Source organism: Misgurnus anguillicaudatus, chromosome 18 (genome assembly GCF_027580225.2).
Source record: "Misgurnus anguillicaudatus chromosome 18, ASM2758022v2, whole genome shotgun sequence".
NCBI classification, from domain to species: domain Eukaryota; kingdom Metazoa; phylum Chordata; class Actinopteri; order Cypriniformes; family Cobitidae; genus Misgurnus; species Misgurnus anguillicaudatus.
Genome location: NC_073354.2, coordinates 33523148 through 33544352, shown reverse-complemented (window position 1 = coordinate 33544352; position 21205 = coordinate 33523148). Strand labels below are relative to the sequence as shown.

The 21205-nt window shown below is 37.4% G+C and overlaps 1 protein-coding gene and 1 long non-coding RNA gene across 5 annotated transcripts in view; one reads left to right on the top strand and one right to left on the bottom strand.

Moving 5' to 3' along the window:
- Positions 1–10208, bottom strand: part of LOC129429652 (uncharacterized) — a 73170-nt gene extending 62962 nt beyond the window's left edge. Inside the window, exon 1 of one of the 3 annotated variants that reach the window (XR_012358731.1) lies at positions 9822–10208. This is a non-coding gene — a long non-coding RNA (uncharacterized lncRNA). The remainder of the gene's footprint in view (positions 1–9821) is intronic. The other 2 variants (XR_012358730.1, XR_008639253.2) reach the window with 2 other exon arrangements.
- An 8546-nt stretch (positions 10209–18754) lies between these two features.
- Positions 18755–21205, top strand: part of runx2b (RUNX family transcription factor 2b) — a 54178-nt gene continuing 51727 nt past the window's right edge. The window contains exons 1-2 of one of the 2 annotated variants that reach the window (XM_055187018.2): positions 18755–19054; positions 19248–19364. In XM_055187018.2, the coding sequence (XP_055042993.1) occupies positions 19006–19054; positions 19248–19364 (166 nt within the window). In that variant the 5' untranslated portion in view covers positions 18755–19005. The remainder of the gene's footprint in view (positions 19055–19247; positions 19365–21205) is intronic. The other variant, XM_055187017.2, reaches the window with a different exon arrangement.

Here is a 21205-nt window from a genome sequence, read left to right as displayed (position 1 = left end):
ATATTATAGTTTCGTTGCAAAACGAGATAACTCAGTTTTTTTAATTGTTCAGAAATCTCGTTTTTTTGGTTGTGCATTCCAATTAACATCAATTCAACTGCAGTTGGTTTGTTTTGATTTATACCTTTATAACTTAAAAAATACAGCTAAGTAGTGCCGTAAAACAAAATAATAACATGATAACATAATAATAAACATGTTTTGACAAAAATGTTAAAAAAATTGATTTATCTCGTTTTGCAACGAAACTCTTCAAATATAGCACAAAAATGTATAATTTTCTTATTGTATTTATTGCATCATATTGTGTTTTTTTCCTGAATATTTCTTGTATTGTAATGTAATAATTATTGAAGACAGTGAGGGCCAGAATAAACAGGGCAAATTACGTGAGGGCAAAGCACCAATGTGTAAAAATTTCTACGCACGTTAAAGAACACAGGCGCAAAAATTCTCATTTCCGCAGTGACCAACGAAATCTACCAAGAGCAGCACAAATTAGCATAGGGTTTTAGACATGATTTTTTGCTATTAATAATTGGGGCAAATACCAGTAAATTGACGACCTCAAACCTTAGTAAATCGTGTTGTAGGGCTGGGACGGCGGCAGTATTTTACCACCGCGGTGCGCATTCACGTATTGATGCATATAATGTATAATGCATATATATTTTTTTAAATATAAAAATGTAAACGAGGATCAGATATACATTTCTTAAAGGTCCCGTTTTTCCTGATCCCATTTTTCAAACTTTAGTAAGTGCGTAATAATGTTGTTAGAGCATAATAATGCCTGCAGAATTATACAGCTCAAAGTTCACTGCCAGGCGATATATTTTCTTTAACAGAATTCCCCTTTCAAAGCCTACAGTGAACGTCCGGTTCCCAGTTGAGTGACGTCAATATAAGAGTTTTTGGCTAAACTCCACCCACAGGAATACGTCAGTCGCCTGCTAAGCTCAAACGGCTCTGCTAAGCTAAGCTGTTGTCGAATCACAACACACTAAACAAGCTACACAATCAGTATTTCTAAAGGAGGGACTTCATAGAACAGGGAAGACATCAGCCCGTATTAGGACAGTGAAAGCAGCGGTTTACAGATAAGTAAATTGTAGGATAAATAAAGCATTTTTTACACTTGAAACATGAACACTTGTTATATTGCGCACTGTAAACACAGTCAAAGCTTCAAAAACACAACAGGACCTTTAACAAATGTGCGTGTTCATAGACAGTAATTTCTTTTTCAGCTGTCTCGTCACGATGTCAAGCAATGCTTAGGTTACATAGCAAGCCAGACGCTCTGGAGCGCTCAAAGCTTTGAAGAGGCAGAAAGCGGCATGGTCACATTTTCTGCATGGTTTTAGATGTGTAATGTGAAGTAAATGTGGAGCAGTTGAGCATATGTACTTGGCCATTTCGGTGGGTGCTTGAGCCGAGCCCCGGAGCACCCACGGGATCGGCGCCTATGTGTGTGTGTATTGTAACACTTCCATTCATGAAACAGCAAGTGAGGAACCTTTTTGGGGTTATAATGTTACCAGCCGTGCTGAAAACGCGCTGTGAAAACGGCGGTTTGCATGCACACGAACTCCCAAGACATCTTGCTTGGCGAGATTGTACTTTTTATCTTTCATAGTTTGTGTTGTGCACATCACCGTAGGCCGCAACTCACCACCGTGGTGGTGCGGTGGTAATGACAACCGTCACAGCCCTATCGCGTTGCCTGATTCATTTAAATACCCGTCTGCCATAGATTTTGCATCTGAAAGGAAAACACCAAAAAATGCATCATAAGGTCAGTCAAGACTGTTTTCACGCCTTTTTAGCACTAATGTTCCACGCGTGCCTTTAGTAAATCCTGACAGTAGTTTATTAACCACAAAAGAGACATTTGTGCTGGCTCAAGGTGTTAGTAAATCTAGTAAATCTCTGCACTCTGAAAACAACATATTTACTTAGCAATGTAAATAAAATAAAAAAATAATTCTTCAGGAAAAAAATATAATTACATGTTTCGGGTAATAATTGTATTAGTTAAATTTAATTTAATTAAAAATATCCCATGCCTCCATACCTTCCTTTCTACACTTCACTTAAAACCCATAAATACCATAATATTAAAACCCGTTAACTGACACTGTCCAGTGAGCAGGACACCCAAATTTATTTCAATATTTTTCATGTAATGTAATGTTAATCTACCACAACAAACTATATATTGTTGGAAAGGTCTAAGAATGTAGCTTTCATATTTCAAAACCTTTTATGTTAAAATAATACTACATTGCATTATTTTTATTTATTACAATACATTAAGACTGCTATAACAATTTTTTTATATATTTTCAACTCCAAACACTTCCGTTAAAAAAAAACTTTAGTGTCTTCTTTAAAACAAGACCATTAGGCTTCTAGACCAAAAAATGTCAGAGTTATATTAATTTGAAGGGTTACATAACCTTTTCACCCCCACTCAAAAAGGGCTGTGCCAGGTAAAGGGTTAAAAAAAGCTGACCCCTCAAAGTCACTATACACGTCATACACTGGTCATATGTACAGTAAATATTTTTGTATTTATAGGAGGCAAGTTGTATCTTCGCCAGTTGTTTTCCTACACACATATATTCTAGTAATACCAACAAAAATGATGAAATTATACTTGAAACGGTGAACTGTGTCTCATTACAGGAAGTATTTTTTGAGACATGAACGCAAAAGATTCAGCAGCTAGCTTGAGGTCAAGAAGAATTAACCAAACCAAGAAATTCCCCTAAGCTTATTTTTAGAATATCTTGGTTCGTTTTGCATGCCTAAACATAAACACAATTTTTCCACTTGGCATGCTTTTTTAAATGTCAAAATGAGGAAAATACATACTGTCTGTAGTTAAAATTGAGTTTGGAAATGTCCTGCGTATGGTCATATGCAGGGTCAGTCGTTTGAAGTATGGTCAGCAAATATATATATTGGATTCAGTCTTAGCTTTCGGCTTCAGACGAAATGAATACGCAGCTAAATCCCTGTTATCATTGATTTAACAAAACAGCAAAACCATCAATTAAATAAAAAAAAAAATCGTATATTCATAAAATTCACTATAATGGCATCCAAACGAATTAAAGTTTCAATGAATTTCAGTACTAAAATCCCAAATCCAGTCATCTGTGATCCTCATCAAGTTTTAGTACGACGGTAAACATCACTCTCCACAGGCTGACTTCCTTACCCAACTATCCAACACTAGCTGAAGGGGTGTCAAGGATACTATTGAATCATGATCTCTCTGGGCGATAAAACCGACCGTAAGTGTCTGAAGTCTGACGACTGAACAGACCACCAAAATGGAGAATTGTTGGCACCGAGGCAGACGCTTTGGTGAGCCCATTAAATCATCTTTGCCTGGTTCCATCTCAATATAGCAGCAGAGTAAATATTTGAGTAATACTTACTGAAGGTAAGGTTCTGGTCTTCGGCCAAAATCACCACTACAGGCTAAATTAGTGAATAGAGAGTATTCACTAGCCACAGATCATCAGAAGAATTCTACATCTCTCTATCCCTGGAGCAAATGGGAATAAAAAGTCGCTGGTCCGAAAGGATAGACCCGACTTTGGACAAACAAACAAACTAATCAGGAAAAGGCTGTAAGCTCTTCTTTAATGAAGGGGAGTGGGATTTTCCAGTTACAATTCTGAGTCTGTACTGGTTCACAGGTGTGTAATAAAGATGGGTGGTGTTCGCCTCAAACTAGACAAATTGTGCTAAAACTTGTACATCGTAACTATGCTTTTATTAGGCTACTGTATTATACAAAATCACTAGATGAAAATTGTTTATTTACTTATGCTTAGTAGTTGGTTTAGACTAATCGTTCATTTAGACCTTTTCATTGAACTGGTTTAGCGTATATATTCAACATATGCAGGTGTGACCCAGTCTGTGAAAACCAGGCTAAAGTCTCAAAGTTTAAAAACTTTTTGTGAGATAATGAACATCAAAGTTTGATTTCAAGCATTCATTTCACATTGTATTCAATCATTGACATGACCTTACTCAGTCAACATTAAGGATATCAAGGTTATATTTTCACCTATTAGACGGTTTCATTGGACGCACGGGTGTTGTCGTGGTTACACACCTGAACCGAAGTGAACTTCCGGTCTGTATTTATTTATCGGTTTGGCTAGTGGCTGAAACTGATCTCTGAAACAAATACCTTGTTGAAAACAAAATGTTTTGATTCGCTAAAGACAAGGGGAGATGATAGGATCACAACTGTGTGAAGAGGTTTTGCAGACAGGCAAGAATTCAAGGACCTGCTGTTGCTAACATTGTATACAGTAATTTTACACAGTAATGTTAGCTCAGTTTAACAGTTGATATGCGTAAGATATGATATATGAACGAATGTAATTTACCTATCATTTATGTCTCTTGTTTCCTATCAGTCGGTCACTACAACGTCACGTCGTGACCAATGAATTGGTCCCGTGAAGTGTGTTTCCAATTTGTCAGTCACAACGTGACATATCCGTTCCTTTTCCTTTCAGTCAGTCACTACAATGTCACATCGTGAACGACAAATTGGTCTCGCGAAGTGTGCTTCCAATTCGTCACTCACGACGTGACATCTCCGTTTCTTTCCCTTTCAGTCGGTCACTACAATGTCACATCGTGAACGACAAATTGGTCCCACGAAGTAGGTTTCCAAATTATCGGTCACGACGTGACATCTCCGTTCATTTTCCTTTCAGTTGGTCACTACGACGTCACATCGTGAACGTCGAATTGGTCCCGCAAAGCGCGTTTCCAATAAGTTGGTTACGACGTGACATCTCCGTTCCTTTCCCTTTCAGTCGGTCCCTACCACGTCACATCGAGAACGTCAAATTGGTCCTGCGAAGCGCGTTTTCCAATTCGTCTGTCACGACGTGACATCTCCATTCCTTTTCCTTTAAGTTGGTTACTACGACGTCACATCGAGAATGACAAATTGCATTTCCAATTTGTCAGTCACAACGTGACATCTCCGTTTCCTTCCCTTTCAGTCGGTCACTACGACGTCACATCGTGAACGCTAATTGGTCTAGCAAAGCACGTTTCCAATTTGTCGGTCACAACGTGACATCTCTGTTCATTTACCTTTCAGTTGGTCACTATGACGTCACATCGAGAACGACAAATTGGTCCCGCAAAGCGTGTTTCCAAGTTGTCGGTCAGGACGTGACATCTCCGTTCCCTTCCCTTTCAGTTGGTCACTAGGATGTCACTTCGTGAACGCGAATTGGTCCCACGAAGCGTGTTTCCAATTTGATGGTCACAACGTGACATCTCCGGTCCCTTCGGGTTGACGACGTGACATCTCCGTTCCTTTCCCTTTCAGTTGGTCACTACAATGTCACATCGTGAACGATGAATTGGTCCTGCGAATCGCGTTTCTGATTCATTGGTCATGACATGACGTCTCCGTTCTCTTCCTGTTCCCTTCCCGTTCACGACGTGACATCTCCGTTCCCTTCCCTTTCATTCGGTCACTACGACGTCATGTCGTGACCGACAAAGTGGTCCAGCGAAGGGCGTTTCCAATTTGTCAGTCACGACATAATATCTCAGTTCCCTTCCTTCAGTGAACGAGGGTTAGATACGTAACCAAGACATTTCACAAAATAAACTACTGTAAAGATTGTTATTGATTCTATGTGGAAGTCAATCGGAAGTTGTGTTTAGTCCACAAAAGCCATTTGTCTATGTTGTTGCTGCTGAAATTGTCTATACGTTCTTGACATGTACAATGATTTTATGTAGAAAAAAATCACAAAAATAACTTTAGTTAGGTTTACACAGACAGGGTCACGTATAAAATGGTAAATAAAGGGTAAGTTTGCGTACAAGTGGTTGAAAAAATCTCCCAAAATAACATTGGTGTTAAAAGTTGTATTGAGTTACCCCACAAGGATTGCTAATTGGTCATTTAGCTGACGCCTTTATTAAAAGTAACTTAACATGCTCCTATTACAGGGAAATTCCCCCTGGAGTAACCCAAAGTCCCTTTAAAGCAAGTCAGTTCATCAGAAAACATTTGTAGCACCTCCAGGCAGCAATTTAAAGTCAGTACACCTCTTATTGTATCTACTTTTACTGTATATTGCTTTAACTTTGGTAGGTCTTCACCTACTCTTCTTTGAGGGCTAGATTTTAACACTGTAAATATAATGCAGACCAAAATTTTACCCCTATTTTTCCTTTTATATATTTTAACTTTTATATGCTTTTATATATTTTTATATTTTACTTTTTATATATTTTTTACACATCTTGTATACAGTATTTTACCTTTTAATTATTGAAAACTCATATTTTCTTTTTTAATCGCACAAGTTTTTTTTAATGCATCCAAAGCTCTAATTGGTTCCAATAATTACGCACCCGCAGATGGTTGGAATCCCACGCAGCCCCTTTCCGACTCTACTTCTGGTTCTCGGCCGTCATTTCTCATGTACAGTACAGGTAAAAGTAACCATGCTGATTTTCAATCAGACAAAGATGACTAGCGGGCTGGATAAAGATGATTGGAGGGCCGCATTTGGCCCCCGGGCCACCAGTTGACTAGCCCTGGTATAAGGTAAGACTGAAATCTCAGATATTGCTGCAAAAAACACATTTCAAATACAATAAATAAATGTGGAAACAATAGTACCACAATGTATGATCCACTCTTTGAAAATCCGGCAAATTTTTGATGATTTACTGTTTTCTACATAAAATCATCCTACATAATAAGGAACTTTCTGTGAAAATATAACATTGATATATGTAATAGAGTAATAGAGGCCATGCCAAAGACTGAAATTAACTTTGATGCTCTTAATTTGAAAACTAGATTATGAGACTTCAGCTTGGATTTCAAGGACAGTGTCGCGTTTGCTGAATTTTAAAATAGCCTAGAAACTTGTTTTCTACACAAAATCTCTATAGGTCTGTTCCAAATCGCACTATTCTAAGCCAATTTTTAGAATTAGTGTGAGTTGTGTGGTAACATTAAAGTTTCCAACAAAAATATATACAATTCAAGTATGTGGATGATGTACGCTGGACACTTTATCCACTCAACAGTCACAGTTTTGCTTATGTAGCATAATAGAGAATTAAAAGTACAATATACAGATTGAGTATCATTGACTGGTATTGTGTTATGCATTTGACGTCATTTGCCCTCATCTCGGAAACCGCTTATATTTGTGGTTAGTAAAAAGCAGTTAAGTGTTCCATCTGAGACTATACTACCCTTTTAAAACTCATATACTACATGTTAGAGTACATAGTGCATAATGTTAAGTGCTTGGTGTACAGTACGTCGTTTAAAGTGAAAGTGACATAATGACCAATGTATGGTAACCCATACTTAGAATGTGACCTCTGCATTTAACCCATCCAATGAGTCGTGAGGACACACAAAGCAAGTGGTGAACGCACACATATGGAGCAATGGTCAGCTAACCCTGCAGCGCCTGGGGAGCAATGTGGGAAAGGTGTCTTGCTTAAGTTACAACCTGCCAGACGTGAGACTCGAACCGGCACTCTAGGGTTACAGGCCCAACTCTCTAACCATTGCTTAAAAACATAAAAAATCATCATCATTGTCTGGCATTAATCAACAACAGGCAGAACCAATATGTACAATACGCTCATGACTCCTCAGGAAGCCTCCAGTTAGAATGATGCTTCCTCTTTTCTCGCTGCTTTTAATTGTACTGTAATGTACAAGGAAATTAGGAAACACAATTTTGAGTTTTGAGAGGCACCCATGCCTTTTCTAAACATGCGTTCTTGTCTGTACTTGCATTCTTGCGGACTTGTGAAACGCCATCAGTCGCAGCCCAAGTATTTTTCCAAGTTCACATCAAGCCAAGTTCCCATAAAATCCCCGAATGTGTTTTTGCTTCATTCTTTTTAATCAAAGATGCATTGGGAGGTGACTTGTATGGACTTATGACAGCAACTTTCCCAGAATCTATTTTGGGCAAATGGCTATGAAGCAGAAATCGGAGCGATACGTCCACGATATTGCCCAGCTTGTCAGTGAACTACGGCTTTGTGTAGTAAATGGCACTCTATCTGAAAGCAGGCGATGCCGATTTATTACTCAAGTAAATCAAGGAACCTTCTTTACTGACGAGATTCGAATGACAATGGCATGTGATTTATTGTGCTGCCCTAAAGCTGTCTTTCCACTGTACACAACATTCGGACACGACTGTTGAAGTTCGCCCCCTAGTGGCAGTCGTCATGAAATTTCTGTTAAATCGCTCATTCCAGCGCAAGAGCCTTCAATTTATGAATATTCAGTATAGTGGAATAAATAAATGAATACAAATGAATGAAACAATAAACAGCTACGCGTGACAAAGACCACCAATTTTTTGGAGGGAACATATTGAGACAAGATTAAAAATATTTACATGTAAATATGTAATTAATAATTTATCACTTATCAGTAATAAATCTTTTTTAAGGATTCAAGTGTTACTGAAAACAAAAAAAGAATTAATAATTTTCACCTCACACACAGTTTTTGATTGGAATAGACTGAAATACATCACTTCCGGTCGGCATATCGCATGCTGTGTAGTCGCACAAGTTCATTTTTTTAATGGATCTAACGCTCAAAATGCATCTGAAAATTAGACATCTGCAGATGGTCGTCACCTCATGCAGCCCTTTTGCAACCCTCTCCATAGGGAATGATGACTTCTGGCCATCATTTGTCGTGTTGAGTGGAAAGACGGCTTAATTCTTTACATTTTTGGAATTGAGAAATGACCAGAGTGAGCATCAATGCTTGCTGATTTTTGGGTTGCATTGTGGGATCAGTAATCAATGCCCTTACTACTAAATTAGAGAACTGACTGGGACGCCTCTTTAGCCATTTTCGGTTATCTACAAGTGATGCCCGGTGACGCGCGGCCAAGATGGCAACGGCAGGGTCCACCAACTTTTGGCTTCAAAAAAGCTCTTCACAAACCTATGGGCGACGTCACGGACATTACGTCCATATTTTTAACAGTCTATGGACGCGTGAAATAGAACTTTTAATTAAATCACTAAGACTTATTGATAACAAAAAATGTATTTCTTTTTTGAAGAAATATGATGAGATCTTTCATGTACCGTAATTAGTAGCCTACATGTTTTTCTTTTTTTTTTCACCTCTTCTCTTCTCTTCTATTTGTTCAGATGACTATGAATGTATTGTTAATACATTTTGTGTTATATGATAACTTGTATTTCATACATGATATTTCTGAATTAAAAAAAAATAAATAAAAAAAACAGTCTATGGACGCATACGCCTGATTGTGTATGATGTAATTATATTACCCTGGCCCTGTTTTTTTATTTATTTATTTGTCTGTGTGTTCATTTTATTTATTTTTGTTCCTTGTTTTTTGTCTTGTGATTTTGTTTTTAATATACGGTTGTATACTTTTGTATACTTGTTGATATTCTCAATAAAAATAAATAAATAAATATTTAGGCATCAAGCTAGTAAGTCCAAATAATTGTCAAGGGCAGCTAAAAGTGTCACAACAGTTCACAAAAACAAAAAATAAAAACTTTGTCAATAACTTACCCTCGTGTTATTATAGTCCAATTCCACTTTAATTTTTTGTACACAAAAGGTAAACAAAATAAAATAAAGTGAAATAAATGTTAATAAATATATAATAAATAACTAAAATAAAGGCTTTTTAATAATATGTTAACAAATGAACTAATTAATGAGCGAAAGAAGCAACAGAAATGTTGCATTGTCTCACCAAAATGCTGGATCACAGTTGGGATGCTGGATAACGTCACCTTCAACACAATCACGGTGGGCACGCGCTTCAGAGGAAGATCCAGCAGCTACATTTGCAAGGTTTGTGATTTTTTTCATGCGATATGCGTGCATTTGACCATGTATACTGTATGGCAGAGGTTTCGTTGATATTTGCCTCATTATCATTAGTCAAGATAGTTTTAGAAGTTAAAGAAATACTGAGGAGAAATCGCTTTGAAACGCGACCTCGCGCGTGTCCGAGGTGCGTTTTACACGAGACTTTGTTGCCCCTCGGTCTGATAATATGGTTACACAAGGAGCTAAAAACTTCCGCAGCACTGGAGAAAGCACAACGTTAAAATTCGTCACATATGTCAATACATCTATTCTACATACATGGGCGCTGCATTGAAGATTTTTGGGCTTGAGTCGTTGCTACGATACGTCAATGATGTGATGTGATGGAACAGTCAGTCACCCACTGAAGTAAGCTTCGTTCCAAAATGAGAACTCCGTTTTTAAAACTTTTGTCAAAACATGTTTATTATTATGTTATGCTTTGTTTTGTTAGGATTTAACATTATAATATATATTATTTAAATATTTATTAACAAATTTTTAATCAACAAATAGTAATGATAAATTCTACTTTTACATGTATTATGAATACATTTACAGGATGTCCTCTTCACCCTACAAAGCAATTCTGCCAAACTGTCACTCAAAGCCAAATTGTCATCCAAGTATATTGATATTTTAGTAGGCTACTACATGTACTACTACTACAAAGCCATAAGACGGATGGACTGAAATTGCCCTACAATGTAGCCCTCAAATCTTGTTCCCCTTAAGACTCCGTATTTATATAATTAAAATCAAACATCTAGGGTCTAAATATTCACTCCATATATGCCTCATTGGATGACAGAATGAAATTGTATGGTCTTTCATAATCAAGTCAAGGAGAAGTTTGTGTTTTCAGTCTTTCCCGGGACTAATCCAAACAAACTATATTCCCCCATCTATCTTGGTACACCCAGTTCTTTTAAACAGTGTCAGAGGTCTGTCTTGACGCCTGTCACGTTAGGAGAATCATTGTTTAACTATAAATCTGGGAATGGAGTCACTCTACACCCAATGCATTGTCATTCAGTCGCTGCCAAACGACTTTTTGAGCAGACAGACATTTTTTTGTCCATGATATTGTTTACTGCACTTTGCGGACTGCCGTGTCATAAGTCTTGTTTCTCTTTTAAAGTGATCTCTGTCAATGGAAATATTGTGTAACACGCCACTCGCATAACAACGAACTGTCCCCAGCTATCTGACCAACTGACTCATGATCTATCTTTCTATCATGTCTTTCTGTCCATCCATCCCCCCGTCTCTCTCTCCCTTCACCATTGTTTAATGCAGTTAATCATTTAAAAAATATTAAATGTTAATGTTATCGCTATTAGTTGAACAGCCCTTAACTGTTGCTTCATTAGTTGTATTAGCAGTGTTTCTCAAACCTTTTTTATGTCATCAGGACTCCAGACTAAGTTTTTTCACTAGGAGCACAGTGGCCCCCAACAGAAAATTTTAGGGGCGCAACCAGAAAATTTAGGGGCACACACTGTAAATCAACATGCCAACCAAATATTCACATTTCTACTAATTTCCACTGTATTACTAATAAATAGCGTAATGAAAGATGCAGAAAGTACATTGTGCTTTTTCAAATTCAGTGTTACATCACAAAAAAAAGTCCGGACACATGTGCAACTGGATGTAAAACTCAGTGGCACACTCTCAAATTTTGGTGGCAGTCTGGAGCCCTCATTGATTTTTGGTTGTTTTTATCTTATTTTAATGCTTGGTTTGTCATAATTTTAATTCATTGTAAGGCCTCCTTGTGGGCCTCGACCCCCTGGTTGAAAAACACTGTGTTACAACCCTAACAGATAGACGCACACTTTGTTACTTTGCTGTTGTTGTAGCTTGATATGAATATCATACTTGCGCTTAAAGGGATAGTTCACCCAAAAATGAAAATAATGTCATTAATGACTCAACCTCATGCCGTTCCAAACTCGTATGACCTCCGCTCATCTTCGAAACACAGTTTAAGATGTTTTATGATATTTAGTCCAAGGGCTTGTTGACCCTTCATTAAAAATCTACGTATGCTTACTGTCCATGTCCAAAAAGGTAATAAAAACATCATCAAAGTAGTCCATGTGACATCAGTGGGTCAGTAAGAATGTGTTGAAGCATCGAGAATACATTTTGGTCCAAAAATGACAGAAATTTCGAGTTTATTCGGCGTTGTCTTCTCTTCCGCGTCTGTTGTGAAGGACATGCGCAAAACTAAGTCACGTGACTGCAATGACGCGGATGACGTGTTATCCTCAGACATGTTTGCGAAGTTTTTTTCAAACTTACAGCGTGCGTCTCCCTCAGACTGTAAACGAACAAAAAACAGCTGGGGCGCACCAGATAACACGTCAGCTGTGTCATATGTCTCACGTCACAGCAGTCACGTGACTTGGATTAGTCTCGCACATGCGCTTCACAGCGGACGTGGAGGATAAGACAATCCTGGATAAAGTTGTGATTTTTGTTATTTTTGGACCAAAATGCATTTTCGATGCTTCAACACATTCTAACTGACCCACTGATGTCACATGGACTACTTTGATGATTTTTTAATTACCTTTCTGGACAGTATACCGTACGTAGATTTACAGTGAAGGTTCAACAAGCTCTCTGACAAAATCTAAAACATCTTAAACTGTGTTCCGAAGATGAACGGAGGTCTTACGAGTTTGGAACGACATGAGGGTGAGTCATTAATGACATTATTTCATTTTTGGGTAAACTATCCCTTTAATCTCTGAATGGCTCAAATTGGCACACATTTTTTTTTGTGTGTGTGTAAAATGTAGAGTAAAATGTAAGCTGAGCATTTACATAAGTAGCCCCTTACACCCTCGAATATGTAATTAAACTTGTGAAGGAAACCTTGGAAATCATCACTTCGGTTCCCCTGAGACGCTGGCGTTTTGAACTGCTGTGTAGATAGATTTGTGTTTGTACTGGACGGGATTCTTGATTAAAATGGCAGAGAGGAAGAAATTGCCTGAGCTTGCAGTGGTTTAGGCCACCGAACTAAAATATCTTCTTTAGCAATAATGTTGTTGCGCTGTCTCTAGACTTTATTCTCAAAAAAGTCATTTAATGCAGCAGTTATTTTTAATGCATGTTGTAATTGTAAGAGAGCCATTCGATATTAAACATCCCCTCTGCCCCCCTCCCTTCCAATTTTTATTTTCCTTTCAAGCTGCAACTCCAAAAACAGTCCACCAGACGCCACAAGAAAGGCCCTTTAGGTCATTGGAAGATGTAGACTCACCATTGGACGGCAAAAGAAAAATATCTACTTTCATTTAAATTATACCTTACAAACCATACTGAACAATTCACATCAAATATAAACATCCTTTTGGAAATATTACTTTGAATATTACATTTCTCTTTCCTTGAGTATGCCATGGACCTAAAAGATGAATAGTATTTCAGACTCCATTTCCTTTTAAATACGGTGGAGTTTTTAAAACTATTTCTTAATATAGTAGATCTCCACCTTCAGGGATGCTGAATATTTGTATTTGTAGTTCCTGCCAGCAGGAACCGTTTGCAAGTGGTGTTTGTTTCCTATAAAAGCATGTTAATTCGGAGGCGGCCACAGTGTAAACTAGCCTGGCATTTTACAGATGTAGCCTGTTAAACTAAATCACTGTACCTGCCTGTTCGTTTCGTAATGCGATGGGCAGGATATCAAACCAAATCTGAACATGTATATATATATATATGCATGATCTCTGTTATTTCAACTATATTTTTAACATTTTGAAAACATTCTGCCAGCCAAATTGGTCCATCATTATGTGTTGTGCACATACTTTAAATATTACATCTAAAATTAACTGTTTTAAAAATAAAACTAAAAATAAAGTCATATTCATACACATTTACCACAAAATGAAGCAAACCTTTTATTGTATTTCACCTGCAATGTAAATAAAATTAGGAATAAATAAACAATGTTTTAAAATAAAATATAGGACATCTTGATAGAAATAGTTATATTCATATTGCTTTATTAATGGATCATTGACATCGGGTGAAAATTATGGGGGTGGTCACCACAAAACCACAGACCGTCATCTCTGGTCAAGTTTAAGTATTTTTTATCATAGATGTTAAAAAGAATAACATAGCTGGTGCAGTAGTGCATGTGTTCCTGAGCGTGTAGCTGAGATGTTAATGTGGGGGATACGGTTTGAATTTAGCCAGCAGCCCTTCTTAATTCCCTTTTTTTACTCTTTCCACAATCATTTCCCAACAGCTTTTAAAAAGTAGCTAGAGCTTGAAAATTAAATAATATGGGGCAGTTTCCTGGACAGGGTTTAGATTAAACCCGGACTAGGCATTAGTTTTTTCAGGGCATTTAGGTAGTTTTTAGAAACAAACCTTACAAAAAACATGGTGTGCATCTTGAGACAAAATAATGCCATTGATATATTTTAAGTTATACCACAGGTCTGTTGAATGCTGTATTCTGATTGGCTGAGAAATTTTCCGCGGGTATGCATTCATTCATTCAAAATAGGCACCAGAGCAATGTTTGTGGTAACTGTGGTATAAGAGGAATAATTGACTTCGGTCCTTTGAATTATTTAAAAAATAATGCACACCCGCGGTGTACCGGCACTCCTTGGGTGTGCATTATTTTCTTATAATTCAATGGCCCGTCGTCAATTATTCCTTACATATGTCAGTGCAAGCAGTTTTCAGTTAGGACAGCTGAAATAAAGATTTTAGTCTTGTACTAGACTTACGCGCTGTCTGGAAAACCGCCCCTTAAATGTTTAAGTCATACTAAGTTATTCTGTAATTCCGAAAAGGGTATAAAGACCTTAATTTAATGGTTTTATTTATGCATTCATGTATAATGAGTTTAAATGAATGCATATTGTAAGCTTATGTTGAAATTTGTCTGGTGTATTTGTAAATTTTGGTGTGAAACAAAGTTACACAGACTTTTAAAACTACCTAGCTAGCCCAAAGACAGGAAAAATTATTGCATCAACTATTTTGCCAAAATATGTTTTGCTGCCTTAAATACTTAAAGGGGACATTTCACAAGACTTTTTTAAAGATATAAATCTGGTGTCCCTAATATGCACATATGTGAAGTTTAAGCTCAAAATACCGTGTAGATAATTTATTATAGCAAGTTAAAATTGTCACTTTGTACAGTAGGTGTGAGCAAAAATGTGTCGTTTTTGGGTGTGTCCTTTAAAATGCAAATGAGCTGATCTCTGCACTAAATGGCAGTGCCGTGGTTGGATAAGGGGCGGTATTATCCCTTTCTGACATCACAAGGGGAGCCAAATTTCAATTACCTATTTTTTCACATCCTTGCAGAGAAGCGTTAACCAAAACTAAGTTAACTGGGTTGATGTTTTTTACATTTTCTGGGTGATAGAAGCACTGGGGACCCAATTTTAGCATTTAAACGTAAAAAAGTCAGATTTTCATGATATGTCCCCTTTAAGTTTAATCATGTTAAATTTTGACTAGTGACAAGTTAATAAGCTATAATTTATTTCAATTTACAAGTTGCTTAACTTGTATTTATGTACAAAAGGTCATGGGTTCGAACCGGGTGTACATCTTGAAAAGTGAAGCCGCTGGCTCTTTGATCGCCCCCTGGTGGCTGGCTGCAGTACAAGTCAAAAACCTCGCCCTGTCCATGCAATGAACGGGACTCGGCTTTAAATAAAAAAAAAAATAATTACACTTCCAATAAAATTTTCCGAAAGACAGTTTTGGTTCTTTAAGGTAGTTATCATCACGCTGATATGTGTTCGATTGTTCATTTTTGTGATAAGTTTCATTTTAGCTAGTAATTTAAAGCTATAGAAACGGGGCATGGCGTGGTTGAATTGGGCGCGCGAGTGTTTGGGCGGAAGTTTGATACCGCGGCTTTGCCTCTGTCTCCACGGACGATTCCTTCTGCACATGCCCTGGCTCCAAACTAATGTTTTTACGTAACATGGCAGCACTCATGGTAGCATCATTTTAGCTTCAATTCATTACAATGGAAGGAAGCGACGTTGCGTTGTCCATCTTTTTTTACAGTCTATGGTTCAAACCCAGGGAACACACATACTGATATAAGATGTATACCTTAGAATACACTGTAAGTCGCTTTGGATAACAGCATCTGCAAAAAGAGTAAATGTAATTTCATTTTAAAAGTTTAAGGTTCAAAATGTAAAATAAGAAGTTGAAATGACTTGTAAAGTCATTTGGTTACATTTAACATTTAAGGCAGCAAAATAAGTTTTACTGCGCAGGAACTCAAAGTTAGTAGGAAAATTAGTCACCCCCGTACACTGATGTCTTTGGTCTAAGAGGCAAAAAAGAGAAAATACCTGAGGCATTCCATACATTCCAGACTTTCAATACGTTCCTACATTATCTGTTTAAACAAATAGCTAAAAGTGTGATCACAAAGCAGCCCTGAGCCGCTTCCAGGCAAAAGGCTGCACGTCGTATAAAACCTGTGAGTCAGCGAACGTGATAGCAGTTTGTCACATGTTTGGGAGGCATCTTTTATTCTCACACCCAGCTGACAGGTATGGCATAATATATTGCCACTTACAGGAATCAGTCACTTCGGTTCCAACCAATTACAGAACAGAGAGACCGACTCAATCACACATGCATACTGGAATAGAAACTCTTTGAATGCTTTGTGTGCTGTGTACTTACTCTATGGTGCGGTTTCCCGGACAGGGATTAGCTTAAGCCAGGACTAGGCTTAGTTTAATTAAGAATTATAACTAGTTTTAACAAACATGCCTTACTAAAAACATTACTTGTGTGCAAAACAAAGGGCAATTGTCTATTTTAATATATGTCAGTGCAAGTTGTTTTCAGTTTGGACAGCTCTTACATTTTTTTTAGTCTAATCCCTGTCTGGGAAACCGCCCCAAAGTGTTTATATTCTCTTAAAGGGGACATGTCATGAAAATCTGACTTTTTTCATGTTTAAGTGCTATAATTGGGTCCGCAGTGCTTCTATCAACCTAGAAAATGTGAAAAAATCAACCCAGTAACTTAGTTTTGGTAAACCATTCTCTGCAAGCATGTGAAAAAATAGATCATTGAAATTTGTCTCCCCTTTTGATGTCAGAAGGGGATAATACCGCCTTTTAATCTGCACTATCCAACCACATAAGTTCATAGATCAACTAATTTGCATTTAAAAAGACGCACAAACAAAATGTTGCTAACACCTACAAAGTGGCATTTGTAACATTTTATAATTAATTATCCATATGGTATTTTAAGCCAAAACTTTACATACGTACTCTGGGGACACCAAAGATTTATTTTACATTCACTGAAAAAAATGATTCATTTAATTTACTACATTTTTTTAAGGTAAGTGATCGCAATCTATTTATTTAAGCTACAAATAAACAAAAAAAAATTGTTTAAATGTAGCTTAAATAAATTCTTTGCCCCACTTAGGATACCTTAAAAAATTGAGTAAATTGAATGAATATTTTTTTCAGTGTTGTTAAAAAGTCTTGTGAAATGTCCCCTTTAAAACTTCAAGTTTAGTTCTCACCACTTATTTTGAAGAAGTATTGCAATTGTGTGATTGTGTGCTTTGACAATACAACTGTAATCTGAAAGAGTAAACTAAAGAGTATACATTAGCCTACAATTTCTCACATGTCGTATAGGTTAGTTGGCCAAACTTGCATACGATTGATATTTTGTCAGTAAATGTTACCCCCATGAATATGTTTTATGTAAAAAAAACCCAACATAAACTCATCCGATAACATGCAATGCATGCTAGGAGCTAAAAAAATCCCCTAGCCAAATTTTTATTGCTAAATTCAAGTTTAATTGAATGTGAAAACCCAGCTAAAGTATTTCTTTGTGATTTACATGAATTCATCCTATACTGTACATAATTTTAAGGAAAAAAATCTTATTTTCTTTAACCTCTTAATACGTGGACATCACATTTTTGTTGTTTGCACCATAATGCTTAATTCTGTGTAACTGGAACCCGTTGTACACAAACATGGACAATTACACTGCTTCATGTTCAAAGAAAAATATTTGGTGATTATATGTATTGGTTCTTTCTAACCCCAAAATAGCTGGAAGATATCTGAAAGAAGACAAACCGAAGCTCGGGTCTTAGGAGGTTAATATTGACTGAGTAAGGTCATGTCAAGGATTGAAATCAATGGAAAATCGATGATTGAAATCAAACTTTGAGATTTTAGCCTGGACAGGGTCACACATACTGAACATGAAAGTGATTAAAATGCCATTCTGAATTCAGTTTATTTGCACTTTCAGTTAACTCTATTGAAATTTTACAGTTCACCTTTCATGAAGAGCTTAATAACCCATATTAAACAGTTTAGTTATTTGCTTTGAGGCAATGAGTTACCCGCACTCGCAAGTTTATTCAGTAAAAGGTTTGCTGACAGACTCATGAATATGTTGTCTCTTTACAGTATGAAGAAAACAGACGCACACCTCCACATCATAACCAGCTATCCTCACATCACCTCAGGGTCAGTCTTTGACATGACAGCCAAGACGGGCTCCAGCACGCCAACCCGGCAAGCTCTGAGGACAAGCGAGAGGGAGACGTACAGTAAAGATGGAGATGTAGACGAAGTCCACCCCTACTTTGAGGAAGACGGAGGCTGCTTAGCATTCACACCCCCCCTCATGACTCACGAGCGGTGTGAGTAGCATCACACCCACCCCTTCCCTCCCCGTGGCCCCTCCTGAATGCCAGGAAGAGCCGAACCACGCGTCCCCAGCAGAAGGAAAACAGAGGAAGGCGGCGGAGGATGAAAAAAGGAGCCAAAAGCCACAGCAGCAAGTTGGCCCACACATCTCTGTTGCTCCCGTGATGTCACAAGCATGTGACCCCGCTTCTCCAGTGACAGTATTCTGAGGGAATGAGAAAAGAGATTTTTAAAGCCTCTTGCCTCTTTTGGGTTTGTGTGAAGCCTTCGCTCACCTCACGAGCAACCACAGAACCGCAGAAGTTCGGCTCAGGATTTTTGCATGGGGTGTAAATGGTTAATTGTCGCCGGTCAACTTCAGGTTTAAGGACGGCACCAACCAGTAAGTACGCTTCAACCGCACTATACTCAGCAGCGAGCTTGGCTCCGTCCAGTTCAATAAGGTGGCGTTTTTGTAAACCAGACCTGGTCATTACTTGTGGTCATGAAAATAGTTGATACAAAAGCGCATTTCTAGCGGATGTTTTTTCCTTTTTTGCATCTTCCTCTGGCATGCCGCATCTTCCTAACCTAAGAGGCATCAAGGGTCGGCGAAACCGCAGAGAAACGAAAATTTGTATGCCAAGTGACCGACATGGCATCCAATAGCCTCTTCAGTTCGGTGACCCCGTGTCAGCAGAGCTTCTTCTGGGGTAAGTGCCCTGTGTTTTTTATATGCATTTTGAGAAACAGTCATGTGTTGATGTTTACAAACATTCACTGAGAGGTCAACCACCTAAACTGTTTTAGGAACGCCTGGAGAGAGATTTCCAATAAACGCATTATGAGTTTTGTTGGATATGCTTGGAAAGGCAAGTTATGAAATTTAATATAAAAGCAAATAAGTAAACGTTTAACATGGACTATTAGGTTAGTGGGTGTGTACATGCTTAAAGTCAGTTTGTGGGGTATAACTGTCCTCACAAATTTAAAAGGAGATTTTAGTTGAGTTGTATTTTTTAACATTTTTATGCATCTATTTTTATTGTCAGCTTGGATCAAGAACAAATTAAAAAAGAGCTAATTTTTTTTTTTTAATTTTGACAAGGGAATGTCTTTCAACGGCTTTTTAAACTTCAAATTGATATATGAAAAAAATATTTATTTAATGCACAAACGTAACAGGCAGCCGCAAGCACAAATCCATATTGTGCATAAAGAAATATGACTTTCCCATGTCACACAGAGGAAAAGTGAGAGAGCCCATTCATTCAGGCTGATCTATGGGTTTCGACGATTCCTCCAAGAGAAATGTTGTAAAGCAGTTTTCAGGTCTGAATGTCTGCTTTCCAAACACAGCTGTGCGAGGCCTGTTCCCCGAGCACGCGTGCTTAGCTCTGTCATATGCATGCGGAGAACCAGAGAGCCACTCGAAGCAATCAGCGGCCTCTATTAGCATGTTAACCTCTGACCCTCGGCAGACTCTCTGGGGTGCGACTAGACTAGGATGAGAGGAGAACCGGGTGAAGCTTAGTTAGCGCTTGCTAGAGAAGAATATATTTTTATTGTGGCTAACACAGATATGTGCAGATGTTGTTCCACCTTAGACCCCCACATTTATTTTTTGGTTATGATAGGTGTACAGGAGGTTTGTAAAAATGTATTTACCAGCTGTACATTTTGCATTAAAACATTAGTTTTATTTTTTAGAACAGTGTAGTATTATTTTAGGTATGATTCAAGAATTGTTCTGTTTGAGCCATATCTTCACATATTATATTACCTTTCTCCATGAAAAAGTTTATTAACTTTTTGCTTTACCAGATATTAAACAAGTGCAACTACTCGGTATGTTTACATTTTAAATGATGTCATGCTATTTGGTATTGATATCCCAGATGAACTCTTTAAACAACTTGAAAGTTAAAATAGTAAGATAATATTTAAAATTATTATTTATATTATTATTTTAGCATTCTGGTAGAGGTTTGAACACACATACACGTTTAAAACTTTTAAGGTGCTTAAAAGGTTCTTCACAGGGATGCCATATAAGAACCATTTTTTTGGTTCCACAAAGAACCATTCAGTCAAAGGTTTTTAGAAAGGTTTTCATACCGTTTTATAATCTAAAGAACATTTGATCACTACAAAAATCCTGTTGTGAAACAGAAAGGTTCTTCAGATGTTAAAGTTTTTTTATGGAACCATTCAGCCAAAAAGAGTTCTTCTTTGGCATTGTGAAGCATCTTTATTTTTAGGAGTGTTTTGAGAAAAATGTACCTTGTAAAGTCACTCTGAATTAAAGCATCGGCCAAATGCATAAATGTAAATGTTACAACAATTTAAATCTACAGTAAGTTACTGGCAAACAGCCGCCAACAATACTGTAATTTCTACAGAAATTTTTAACAGTGGCATCTTGAAGCCTGAATCTTAAATAGTGTACGTTGCCATGTGCTTCTAAAAACAATTTGAACTCTCATATTCTGCTAATTATGTAATAACGGTAAATACAGTAAATAACGTAGAAAATTAGTAGAAATTACAGTAT